The sequence below is a fragment of the Oryza glaberrima genome, chromosome 3 (genome assembly GCF_000147395.1).
Source record: "Oryza glaberrima chromosome 3, OglaRS2, whole genome shotgun sequence".
Lineage (NCBI taxonomy): Eukaryota > Viridiplantae > Streptophyta > Magnoliopsida > Poales > Poaceae > Oryza > Oryza glaberrima.
This window is the reverse complement of record NC_068328.1, coordinates 23,710,919-23,724,052: the sequence shown is the minus strand read 5'-3', so window position 1 is coordinate 23,724,052 and position 13,134 is coordinate 23,710,919. Positions and strand designations below refer to the sequence as shown.

The 13,134-nt window shown below is 43.8% G+C and overlaps 1 protein-coding gene and 1 long non-coding RNA gene across 6 annotated transcripts; both read left to right on the top strand.

Annotated features, from left to right (window-relative positions):
• The first annotated feature begins 4,517 nt into the window (after positions 1-4,517).
• LOC127766637 (uncharacterized) lies at positions 4,518-6,236 on the top strand. The gene is made up of 4 exons (XM_052291745.1): positions 4,518-4,987; positions 5,055-5,148; positions 5,341-5,476; positions 5,755-6,236. The coding sequence occupies exons 1-4, from the start codon at positions 4,699-4,701 to the stop codon at positions 5,758-5,760; spliced, it is 525 nt and encodes a 174-aa protein (XP_052147705.1). The 5' UTR covers positions 4,518-4,698; the 3' UTR covers positions 5,761-6,236.
• Positions 6,237-6,242: 6 nt separating this feature from the next.
• Positions 6,243-11,636, top strand: LOC127766638 (uncharacterized). Of its 5 annotated transcripts, none has more exons than XR_008016258.1 (6): positions 6,243-6,654; positions 7,585-7,663; positions 10,244-10,499; positions 10,581-10,768; positions 10,843-10,974; positions 11,057-11,636. It is a non-coding gene; the product is annotated as an uncharacterized LOC127766638 (long non-coding RNA). The 5 variants fall into 5 exon arrangements; XR_008016256.1 differs by having other exon boundaries at positions 7,585-10,499; positions 11,057-11,187; positions 11,270-11,636; XR_008016257.1 differs by having other exon boundaries at positions 7,585-10,299; positions 10,408-10,499; positions 11,057-11,635.
• The last annotated feature ends 1,498 nt before the right edge of the window (positions 11,637-13,134 follow it).

Below are 13,134 nucleotides of genomic sequence, written 5' to 3'. Positions count from 1 at the left end.
TGAAAACAACCGACTCGGGGGTGAATGGTTTGAATTGTGAGAGGGGATACCACCGTCTATCTTCAATCCAACCGTGCGGCAAGAATTGGCATGATTTATCCTGGGTAGAAGCGAAATCGCACTCGGCGGCGGCTTGGACGGGAGCGCACGGCGTCGAGCGGCGATTCCTGGCAGCGGTCGTTATCCTGGCTTTGTTGTCGTCAAGATTGGTGCGGCGACGGCGGTCTGAGGGCGTCGAACCGCTAGTGGCGTGCCAAGGCGATCGGGCACACGCAAGCTGCCCCGAGGCCGACGCGCGGTGACACAGCGCGCGGCAAAGTCGGACGACCGGGCAGCGCGCGTGAAGGGGTGAGAGAGGCAAAGAAATCCACGGATTTTGAGTGGGGTGTGGTCCCCTAGGATCAATTCTAGACTTTGCACAAAATTGGGTAGTGATTGGGCTGCTCTAGCTGGGCTGGGCATTTCATCAAGCACCTTGAGTGCGGTAAACAGTGAATTTCAGAAATTTTGAATATTTCCCTAGAAAAGAATGAATTTAATCTATGAATTTGGTAGGGTTTCACTAGGGTTTGGAGTTATAGCAAATCCTCACTAATATTAGGATAAGCTAAGGAAATAATCTATAATTGAAATTTGAGAGAATTGCTCAAATTCACTAAGGTTTGGAATAAAAGAAATAGTTAGGATAAATTAGTAGGGTTCTAAAGAAGTAATACTTGAACCAATTAAAAATCAAATAGATTTTTAAAACACACTAAATTAATCAAAAGCCAGCATGATGCAGTCAAATTTTAGTTTAAAATTTGAGGATGTTACAAAAAAGAAAAAAACGATTTTCGTACCTTTTTGGAAAAGGGAAGGTAACTATCTCATTTTTAATACTATGTACTAATTATATCAATTGTCTGTAAAATCACTAATACACATTTTTGACTAAAACATAGGTTGTCGACAACATTAGTGGAACTACAGATTGCAATGAAATCCCCGATGAAAAAGAGCAGGACAAAGACTTGAAAACACGTAGCAATGAAGATTTTCAATGCACTTCTGAAGAGGTATATATAAGGGGTTTTAATACGACCTCTATTTAACAAAATATGTTTGACATCCTTTTCTCACTTGTGCTATTCTAGTACACTCTATAACATCCACTGAACAATCAGCCGAACTCACTTTACAAGAAAGGTTACCAAGAAAGCATCCAAACTTTAGAGAATAATTTCAACAGTTTCACAAAGGATTTTTGGCCACGTATGCGATCATTGATACTAGATTGCATGGAAAATGATTCAAAATGCCCAGATCGAAAAGATACTACGCATGTGTTTGAGGTAAAGATCATAACTATACTGTTAATCAATATTACTTATGTAACACCGCTAAAAAAGGTTAACGCTATTGCAAGATGTTGAACAAGAACAAATTGATCCCAGGGAGCTTGTATCAAATCATCACGAAGAGGCCTATATAAACCAAAATGTAAACATGGTTTGCGAAACGAAGGTAAACTGAAATTTAATTCTCTTGCTAACGTTACTACAACTTATCATAATACTAACGTGAACATTGTTACCTAACAGGACAACAGTAACCAGTGTAATCAAAGCAGGAAGAGGCTTACAGGTCCTACAGGAAGAACATGCAAACCAACAAATCGGACTGACTTCATCTACGAAACAAGGGATAAAAAGGACATAGTCAGAACCCAAACACAGACAAAGAAAACAATAGGTACTATGCTATTTCATCGTGACATATGCTCATGTCAATGGTACTAACTTTCCTCCTTTTCAAGCACAAACGAATAAAGAAGCTAGCATGCCAGACACAGATGAATTACGGGGTGAAAAAAAGAGGAAACAAAACAACCAAACACCGAATGAAATATCTGAATGTACGAACTCTCTACATAATCCATAATTTTATTACTTCTATTCTATGTTTGTGTGTTACTGATTTGACTTACCATTTTCTAGTGTACATCGAGAAGGAAGATCTTACCCAAACAAACATACACAAAAGCCCACCAAAGAACGCCTTATGAGGTCAAAAGAAGAAAAAAAATGATTAGCCAGACACCGTTTGTGAGGACCCAAAATAGGACCTCTTGTGTATAAGTGCTAGTCCAGGATCAAGCTAGCACACACAGACACAAAGATAATATCACAGCCAACATCACAAAGGAAACCTAATATTTAATATTAATAATGACTGTGATAAGCCTTATGGCTAAAGTTTACATTTATTCTGCCACGAAGGGCCTAAGGAAAATATTAAAGTAGCAGCGGAAATATGATAAATGCGCAGGAGCTCCATTCAACTTGCCACAGGCAGTCAACTGGGACTCACAACCTATTCCTCGTCTTTAGCAGCAAACTCCTCAGGAAACAGCGGGAACCTTTCTTCTGGAATTGGAGGAATTGCAAGGTGAGTACATGGAATACTCAGCAAGCACACAGAAATATGCATATGCAAAGCTGACAACAAAGGCAATGGCTATTTTGCATAACACAGCAGTTTGCAGTTATAAACAATTTATGAACAGGTTTAAAACAATAGTTATAAATAACGGGTATTACCAACTATCCATCCACACAGGATTCGTCCACACAGGACCACATAGCTATATTCATTAACCTGCACATAGTTCATTCCCAGTTTTCACAAACTACCCCTCATGAGATATCACCGAGCATGTCCATGACCGCGGACGCGGCTATTCGAATAGATTAATTAACACTCTGCAGAGGTTGTACAGCTTGACCCACAAGATACATCATCCTTTTAACGGCCATGCGCAAGTGTCACACTTCAGGTTGTGTGCGGCCAAGGAGTCTGTAACAAGGCTTTTTAGAAACTCCGTCCCAACACTGCCTTCCCCCATGAGACACCTTTCCCTCACACAGACAAGAAAGTCCCCATGGCGAACCTAAACTCCTATCATCTAGCCACCTGGGCCGACAGTGCCAAGACTCGGAATCCTACTGGGCGAGGTTCTTCCCATAAGAACATGTGGTTGCACGTTAGGCTCAGATCCATGACTTATGAAGTGAAGTCCTTAATTGACCAATGCAACTTGCCAAACTACAATAGCACACAGCTCAACAGTAGGCTCACACAGAGACCGTACCCGGCAACGATCACACAGATACATTACCACCTAACCAGGTTCACACAGAACCACCCATCACCCCGGTCAAAAATGTTTTATCCACCCGTTGTTTTACACGGTGCAACACATGCTACCGAAAAGATAGCACACAGCCACACAGTTCATATAAAAGTGATTATAAGTATATGATTAATCAAAATTATATTTTGCTTGTAAAACAACCTTGAGCGGGCTAAGCATAACTACTCTACCATGAGTTGAGCCCAATGTTCAACTCACAAAGACTAGGGTGACAAGGAATCATGGGCAATCAATAATTATTAAAGGTAGGATAATAATAACAATTAGGTCACGCTACCCATCGATGGTTTATAAACAAAACAATGCATGTATTCAAAACAAAACATTTCACAAATGGGTTCAATATGTTCAAAGAGTGCACTTGCCTTGATCCCAGTATTGTCCTTGCACAGCGTCTTCTGAAGCAAACTGCTCTTCCGCTCCAACGTCTACACGATTGCAAACGAAAAACAAAAAAACACAAAGAAAATCTAACTAAATAACATCAAATGAAATAACCAATTAAACCAGGAGGTAAAGCTCGATTTTAGAAGAATTTAGGAAGAAGAATGGATCAAATCGGAGTTCAAACAGAAAAGTTATGGCCTCCGAAGTTTGAATTCGGGGAAAATCCGAGGATAAAAGAAAAAGGAATATTCCGAGAATATTCTCTGGATATTTAATTTCGGAAATTTAATTTAAAGGATTAAAACCTACCCCCTTCTGCTCGCTCCTCCGAATTTTGGACTGGCGTGGACGTTGCCACGTCGCGACACGTGCCGGAGCGCTGGAGGGTGCAGAAAAGTCCTCACTTTTATAGGTTATTCGTTATATGTCCTCGCTGTGAATTTTTCGGTTTAAAAATATTTCGTTGAGGCCCTTCGAGTCCTACGATATCCTATACGAAGGAGGCAAAAAAGAGAAAACAGGACCGCGCCCTGTATCGTGGAAACTGAGGGGCCTTTACGCAAAAACTCCTTTCCTCCTCTCCTCACTACCCCTAAACCCTAGCCGCCGCTGCCCCCTCCTCCCTTTCGTCTCTCCCTCACCCTCACCCTCTCCCGCCGCAGCCGCCGCCGCCTCCCCATCGCTCCGCCACCTCTGCCTCTACCTCCCCCTCGCGTCTTCGCCGTCGCGTCCACCTCCGCGGCTCCGCCGCCCCGCCGCCGTCGACGAGGCGAGCAGCCATCTCCGCCTCGGCGGCCGGCGTCGCCGACCGCCACTGCTTCCGCCTTTGCCTCACGCCACCAGCCGCCGGCGTCCATGTGGTCGGGTGACGCGGATATGAGTGCCCCCCGTGCGCCGGACAGCGTCTCTGCCTCGGCCGTCCCCGAGCGTCGCCACTTCCGCCTCCGTTTCATTCTGCCACTGTCGAACGCCGCCGCCGTAGCACCCACCCTCCGTTGCCGTCGCCATCGCCGAGCACCCTTGCTGCGTCCTTCACCACCATTGCCAACGGCCGTTGCTCCGCGCTCCGTTGCCGCTGCCATCAAGAAGCGACGGTGGTGACAGAGCCGGCATCAATGAAGGTGGTGGCTGCAGCGAGAAGAGGAGAACCGTCCGTCGCCAGGCTGATCTGCCGACGAACTCGGCAGCAACATGGTCGGTGGCCGCCGTTACCTCCTTCCCCAGCGCCGCCTCCACCGTCTTCCCTGCCTCGACGGCCATGGCGGGCGGCGATGCGGCTCTCTCTCTCTCAAGGGCAGAGAGGGAACCTCTGCGCGGCAAAGGCGACGGTGGGTGGAGGATGGACCTATGGCGGAGGAGGAGGATGGCTGAGCGGCGGCGGCGAGGGAGAGGGAGAGGGAGAAGGTGAGACGAGAGGAATGTGGTGTTGTGATGTTGTGTAGTTCTCTTTTCACTGCATGTGTTGTTGTAGTCTCGCTGGGAATGGAGCGGGGGAGATGGTGTGCTGCCAGCGACAGCTGCAGGACTTTGTCATCGGCATGGACCAAAGAGGCACATAATAATAAGTCTGAAATCTCAATCTCCACTCTTTTTCTTTCTCACTTTTTACATGCTCATGTTGTTATTGTCCTGTTCTCCCCTTACAGTTGCAGCTTACTAACTTATATCTAATGGAACTGGCACTTGCATTAGTAATCTGATTATTTATCATCATAGACACATGAAAAACTGATGTTTTCTCCCCTCCTGATTTATAGGATTCTTCCAGAAAATGTGTCAACTCTTTCGTGTCAGCATGAGACAAAAGAAAAGGTTTTTTCATACTCTGATGCTTCTGAAGTTCTTAGATATGCTTTTACTATGACAGAAGCTGCAATCGATCATGAGTATGAGGTTAGTTCTCTTTTTCTCTGAATATTTTTGTTCTATGGTTTGAAATTGCCAAAGTAGATTTTGGTTTAAACTTCTTTGCCCCTCTACTGTGGTGATTAACTTTGTACTCCATGGGTGGTTCAAATGCTTGCATTAAATTAATGTTTAGCTTTTTTAACCATCCTTTACTATGATGATACATTTATTGTTAAACTATTCAATACAGAGATAGATTTGTCATTACCAACACTAAAAAATTTACATTAGCTGAGACCTGTTTCTTATCATGTACTATCTAGAGATAATTGTTGATGGATGAGGAGCTGAGCTTGGCGGTGGAGCACGACATGCTGCTCCGGGAGGAGTGTTCCATCGTCTTCACGCTCATCAAGCGGAGACCTACACTCCTGCCGCCGAAGCCGCTGGTGGCCGGTACCTCGCGAAGTCCTCACGGAGCCCTGGCACTAAGCAGTGCTCGTGAGTTGTTCCTCCAACTTCGTGACACTTTGTCGAAGATACCACTACCCTGTTCCTATGAAAGTATGGGAGCTGAGGTTCTGCATGACAAGGCAAGCCCACCCTGCTCGTTCTTGACTCCCTGATGATTGATAATTCAGTACATGCCCAACAAAGTCCATACGTTTTCTGGATCAAAATCGATCATTATTTCTACCATGTAGCGTACCGTAGGCGTAGCCATTATGGACTTTTACATGAATATATTTTTCCCTGATGAAATTTCTGAGACCAGTCTTTCTGATCTATAGTTTGGCTGCATTTCTGTCAGGCGCCTTACTGATTAAACTCATGGTTGAAGAATTCCTCTGAGAAATTCAGTCACAGATCTTACATGCCATTTTCTTGGCTGTAATTTATCTATCTTTGATGTGCTACCGGAATGCACATACCCTCCATTTTCAGTTTTTTTTATAGTTCCTTGGGAAGTCTTATTTGTTCTCTAATCTTTATCTCTGTATACGTGATCATTATTTGATTGTACTGGTGAACAGCATTCCCTACTCTATTTTATTGCACCAAGTAGTATGCATAAACTGTTGTTCAGTTAAACTATAGCATATATTTTTGTATGTGGCAATATATATATTTGGCAGTTTCTCACTAACCATTTTCGTTCTCTGGCATTGCAGAGAGCACAATAAGAGGCAAGCATTGGACCTTAGCTAACAGGATAACCAAATGTATGTCTTCCTTTCTACCCAATGATCACACCTTCTCAAAATTTAATACCAGCCAAAACAGATTAACTAAAAGAATTCATGTTTAAGGACATCTACTTCTGTGCCAATACTGTCGCAATAACAGCTAAAACAAGCAGCTTCATAAAAATACTAGACTATTCTAAGAAATTTTATATCATGACAATTAACAGGACAGCTAAAAGACATATCAAAATTTCGACCGAACCAAGAGTTGGGAGTTCCGGAATGTCTGCTTTGCTGTTCCTAGACTATTCTCTGAAATTTTGCATTGTCGCAATTAATAAGACAGTTATTGAGCAAAGCAAAATAGTAAGCAATATCTACATATACTTTCTATTTACATACCAACCAAAAATATAGAAAACTAATTATGATTTCCCCTTCAGTATTTCACAAGGCAATATTCAACATAGTATATACTATAATGTGTGATCACCAAACCTACAGCTACCCAAATTTTGAGTTTTACCATCAGTATGAATTTCTTAACATGTAGTGTTGAGACTGGAAAGTTCAATACTGAATTTCTGAATATGTACTGCTAGGACTTCAAAACCACTGACCTCTAGGAAGTAAGCAAAGCCAACTGGCATACCAGATGACAACCCAACTATTCAAAGTTTAGTTTTTTATTTCTGAATCACAGTTCAGATTTGTCAGGAAGACTTTAAACTGCTAAATGCCATCTTGATAGCACTATATCTTGAGACTTGTTTGTACCAGCTTGAGCCAGTTGCTCTTTGTAATTTTATAAGCCCTTCAAGCCCTTTGTTCTTATGATTAACCCTAGCATGGTCAATTTCTAAAGAATGGATACTTCATGTTTGTCATTTCAATCAGTTGATTCTGCTATAGTTTATATGTATTTTTAGTAGCTCATGAGCATCCTAATTTGTTGTTAACTTGCAGTTTTTGAACGTCATTTCTGAAGAAATAAACATTAATCTCCTCAACCTGACATCTCAAACAACTAGCTTCAGTTTCAGTGGTGAGTGTATCCTTTAGAACTCCTTTAGAACTGTTCCTAATAACTGGTCTTCAGTATTGGAAATCTAGGACTAGAGTGATATTTTTACAGTTGACGTGATCCATCTGGATTTGTTCAATTTGTGAAAAAGCATCTTGCAGCAGATTGTTTGCTCTCTGTTTCCAAAACCTGGTTCTCCAGATGATTTAGCTATATTTTGTGCTCATCAAAGAAAGCAGGGCCTGACCCTCCTGACCAAGTTGTCAGATAACGCTTGCACGAGTAGAGTGAATCTCCTTGTAGCAATTTTCATCGGATTATCTCATATTATTATGTAAAACTATGATTTTGTTTTACATATATATCGGTACATTCATCGTGTAAAACTTTGATTTCATTTTTTATATGCATTAGTGTGCATAATCTTTAAGATTGTAATGGTGGGTAAGACCATAAGAGTTTTGTTCTTATCAGAATCTTTAGTTCAACTTATATGAAATTACTCATCAAGGGGCAACCTAATATGTCGTTAGATTCATTTGTCTACAACTTTGCTCAACAATTCTTTCTTGGTTGTCTAAGACAATCACTGATTTAGTCCGAAAGCAAATAATTTAATCTAATCATTGCCTTGCTCGCACAAAGCTTCAAATGTGGGAGGATGAGTTTGCTCCCTGCTAGCTGAAATATCATTTTTAAATATTCGTACTGTATTATTCCTTGTTGCTTTATAATTGATGTGCTTTTTTTAGAGTGTCTCAGTTGATCATACAAGCATATTTACAGCAGGAATTCGTATTAGCTCATTTGTAAACAACAATATACTTTTTTATGCTATTGTTTTTCCAAAGAAAAAAGGGTGAAGTTTGTGCTGTCTATTACAACTGCATCCAACCTTGCTATTCATCTGGTCCAAGGAGGTCATTGCACGCATTTTACTCTTGTGCTTTTATGCTATTATAAACAAAAAAAAAAAGGATTTGTGAAAGGTCATATTTCATACTCTAAATTTTTGTTCTATTGTCGTCAAAATTCCTACTGTAGATTCTGTTATGTGAAATTCCTACTCTATTGTTCGTGTTGGCAAATTGATCATAGAAGATTGAAGATGTTTGGACATGTTATATTATAGATTCAGATTTATTTTTTTATGAAGCTTAAATTACACATTATAGAATTGGTACTCATATGCCGTAATGCTGATTCATTCACTCTCTTTTCCGAAGTAATAGCAAACACCCCTCTTAGACGCCACTGGTGCGGCGCGCAAGGCGCGTGTTCGCCTCTAGTTGAATTAATTTTGGATAGGAAAAATATATGTGGGCCCACTGTCATTGGCATAGAGTGTATGAGTGGACTCGGTGTATGTGGACTCGATGACGTGGAACGACACGTGGCGACACAAGGCGATGAGGTGGCACTGACGTGGATGGATATAGGGCTGACGTGGCAAAAGAAGGGATTATGTAGATCCAACGGCTGGGATTTGATCTAGGGATTTGGACGGCTTAGATTTATTTGAGGATTTTGGATGGCAGGTCCCACACGTCAGTGTCACAGGGGAGAAGGCAAGCAGCAGCTGCTCCATCACACGGCCTGGGCGTGCTCTGGCCATGGCAGGACCGGCGGCTCCAGCGCGGCGGCGTCGGCGGCGTTCGTCGGCGACGGCGCACAGCGGCTGCGGCAAACAGCGGCGGAGGCAGAGGAGGTCGAGGCCAACGCGGTGGCGCAGCACCGAGCTCCGGGACTACGTGGAGATGGCGCACAGCGACGAGAGGCGGACGCCGGAGTTGAGGTGGAGAGAGAAACGGTGGCACGAAAGGGAGAGAGGGCTCAGCCTCGGGGCTTTACCAGCGGCGGCGGCACGGGAAGGAGATGGTGACGACGACGGCGCGGCTCCCGACGGCGGCACGAAGCAACGCGGCGGCTGCTCACGGTGGAGATGGCGGCGGCTTTGGAAAAAGGGGAAAAAGGGGCGGTGGCCGACGGTATTTATAGGGGAGGGAGTAGCTAGGGTTAGGGCGCACGGCGCAAGCTTTGGAAAGGCGGCGGCTCCGAATTTGGCGGCGCGGCTTGCGGGATTTGGCGGCGGCCGTGTGGGCTTGCGGCGTGGCCGGCGCGGGCTCGGTCGGCGGCGCAGAGAGGAGGAGGCCGGGCCGAGGCAGCACGTGGGCTCGGGGCTTGGCCTCCCCGGGCCTGCAGCTCAAGAAGGAGAGAGAGAGAGCTGGAGGTAGAAGAAGGTGGGGGAAAAAAGAAAAAGAAAGAAGAATAAGGGCTAAACTGCAAAAGGGCAGAATAGAGAAAAAGAGAGGAAGGAAAAAGGGAAAAAGACAGGGACTTCTCTGGAAAATTCCAAATATAAGGTATTTGGAATTTTTGGGAAGGATTTAGGATTTGAAAAGGAATATTGGATTTGGATGGATTTGAATTAGGGATTGAGCTCCACTTCCAAAATACAAATTAAATCCAACTAACTCCAATTAAGAATCACAAAGCGAACAAAGTAATTAATTAATTAATCACTTTAAAACCGTTTGATTTAACGAAATTTTCATTAAGCTATTTTAGACGAATAAACCAAATGTGAATTTTCGCAAATAGGCGAGAAGAACAGAAAGCGAAAAGTCAGGACGTGACACTGTTAAAAAATTCAGAAGGTAATACCTAACCATTTAACATTCCTATACATCTATTACTAATTTGTCCTTCCTTTGTAGTGTTGACTAAAAAAGAACACCCTTTCTTTACCTACATTAATAAGACAGAGGTTAACAAAGTGATGGTGCATATTGAAGAAGTGGAGGTTAATCAGATATCAATGAAAGTACTAACACAACCACAATTCTTGAATGATGATGTAAGTTCGCCTATTTAACAAGCCTACTATTCTTTTATAACTATATTTGTTATTATGTAACTGAACTAACCTCAAATTCAGGTCATGGATGCATACATCCAATGTCTCCGCTATAAAGAGAAAGGAATCAGAGAAGATGGCAAGGCCTTCCTAGAGCTGGCCCTAAAAATAGGTCTACTAAATGTAGAGGGAGCTCATGTCGAAGCAAGCAAACCTCGTGACATCGATGGATAAGAGATATGGCACGCGACTATCTAGCATTTGACATGGTAATACTTATTTAAGTTATCTATGTAATGGCTAATACAATTTACGACCCTATCTTGCTGTTGAACATCTGCAGATTTTCCTCCCAATTAATATTAAACAAACACACTGGTATCTAGCCGTTCTTAACACCAAGTGACGTGAGGTGCAAATACTAGATTCGCTCGCAAAGCCAATCAGTGAAGATCGACCCAATCTAAGGCGTGTGGTAAGCGATACACTTCCACTTGTACAATTCAAATTGGTTTTGCTATCTTTTAACCGTACCAACGTTGCACAAAACTTCCCAGCTGCTAGCTATCGAGAGAGGATTACACGGGACAGAGAATCAACACCCTCAGTTAAAACATGATTGGCCTGATTTCAATATTACCGAATGGGAATACAACAAAGTCCAAAAATTGCCAAAGCAAGGAGACGGGTGGGTGACTCAAACTTTTCCACATGATATTCACATTTTTCAATTACGGTAACGTGTTAGCAGAACGACTAAATTCTTGTAGCATCTCGTGTGGCCTGTACACCCTTAAGTTCATGGAGCATTGGAGCGGATCTTATCTCCCAAAAATTCAAATACAGGCAACTACAATGACCTCTATTCATATTTTGCACCAGTGCACTCCCTTTACATTATGTAGAAGGATATGAAAACATTTCGGCAGGACTTAGTCAGAATTTTGATCAACTTCGAACTGAACAAGATTAAGACCGTCCACTGCTACCAACCATGATATAAATGGATTATCTCTCCAACATTTACCTTACTATGCTCTCTTCCCCTTATTAAATAATTTAGATACTACTTGGGTATTTGACTGATCCCAAACATTGATGCCTTTTTGAGATAATATTCATAGTTGATATTTGTATCCATTTGAGAAGGAGCGGTATATGAAACCTTACGCTTTGGGGTGACTCAGGGAAGTAAGCTGTCGACATCACCGACGTGCATCTGCTTCAATGTCGCACCTGAACACCGAGAACCCCTTCGCGGGCATGCGGATCCCCTTCGCGCATGCCACCGTCTTGCAAACTGACCTTGCTCCCAACCATTCAAGCAAATAATCAAAATACAATACAATGGATTGAAGAACAAACAACCTTTATATGCAAAATCATAACAGTAAGAAATTTTGACCCGTTTACTTACCACCAGCCAAGGAGGAGGTTGCCAGAGGGGGACGCGGAGGAGATTGGCACGGGATCGCTGGTGGCGCGGAGGAGATTGACGTGAGGCGACTCACTGGAGAAGGGGGCGGCGGATGCAGGGGGTGCCGGCGGTAGCGGCACGGTGGAGAAGGGAGTGGCGGTTGATGGGGAGGGGAGAGCCGCGACAGTGGCTAGGTCGATGGCGACAGCGGTGGAGAGGAGAAGGGGGCGGCGGTTGATGGGGAGGAGGACGTGGCAGCAGTGGCGGGAGGAGGCGACGCGGCGGAGAGGGCTCATGGCGAGCCGACGGAGGCGGGTGGAGGCGCGGCGACGTGACGCGACTCACTGGAGAAGGGGACGGGGAAGGAGGACGGTGATGGAGGGGGCTCACAAGGCGCCGATAGCGGGGGAGGCGGACGGCGATGAAGGGGGCTCACAAGCCGGCGTGGAGACGCAGGCGGGGGAGAAGGCGGCGAGGGCAGTGAAGAAGGACTTTGACGGAGGGAGCGGAGAAGGCGACGGCGCTGGAGGGGGAGGAGACGCCAGGACGGGCGACGGAGGCGGCGAGGGAGATGGACGGCGACGGAGGCGGGGAAGGAGGGGAATGGCGTCTGGATGGAGTGAAATAGCGATGATGCGATAGGATAGGGATAGGGTGAGTAAGAGACTGATAAAATACGATAATACCCCTACGCGAATTATTTTTCCTGGACGAAAACACCCATCCACATTTCTACTTTCACTAATTCTGGTGGGAGTAGAACTAGATCTAACCCTACAATTAAATATGATAAGGGCCCAGAGTACTTTCTACTCCGAGTAGAAAGCACCGGAGTGGGACTCATACGAACCAGGGTAGAGATAAGGATTATCTTCTACCAACACCAGAGAGGGCAGGACGAGACATTTATATGCATGCAAACATAGATTGATCTAATAAAGAAACAGCTTCACCATATATTCTGTATCTTTCTCCATGGTGTGATTTTTATACGAAGGGATAGAGTTAAACTTTTTTGCACCTCTGCTTTTATGGGAGGAAAATTAAGAGAACAAATCCGAGGATCACTAATAATCAACCTTGTTTTACAATATACATCGATAAAATCAACAGTATATCATTTTATCAGAAGGTTGAAGTATGAAGTATATTTGATACAATAAGAGGTACACATAACACATATATATACATGAAAAACAAACTACTGGGCATAAGCAG

Coding starts and splice junctions, on each gene's coding strand:
- LOC127766637 (XM_052291745.1), top strand. CDS start 4,699: ATGAAGGTGGTGGCTGCAGCGAGAAGAGGAGAACCGTCCGTCGCCAGG. Junction 4,988..5,054: donor GGGAGAGGGAGAGGGAGAAG/GTGAGACGAGAG, acceptor GTGTTGTTGTAG/TCTCGCTGGGAATGGAGCGG. Junction 5,149..5,340: donor AAAGAGGCACATAATAATAA/GTCTGAAATCTC, acceptor CCTGATTTATAG/GATTCTTCCAGAAAATGTGT.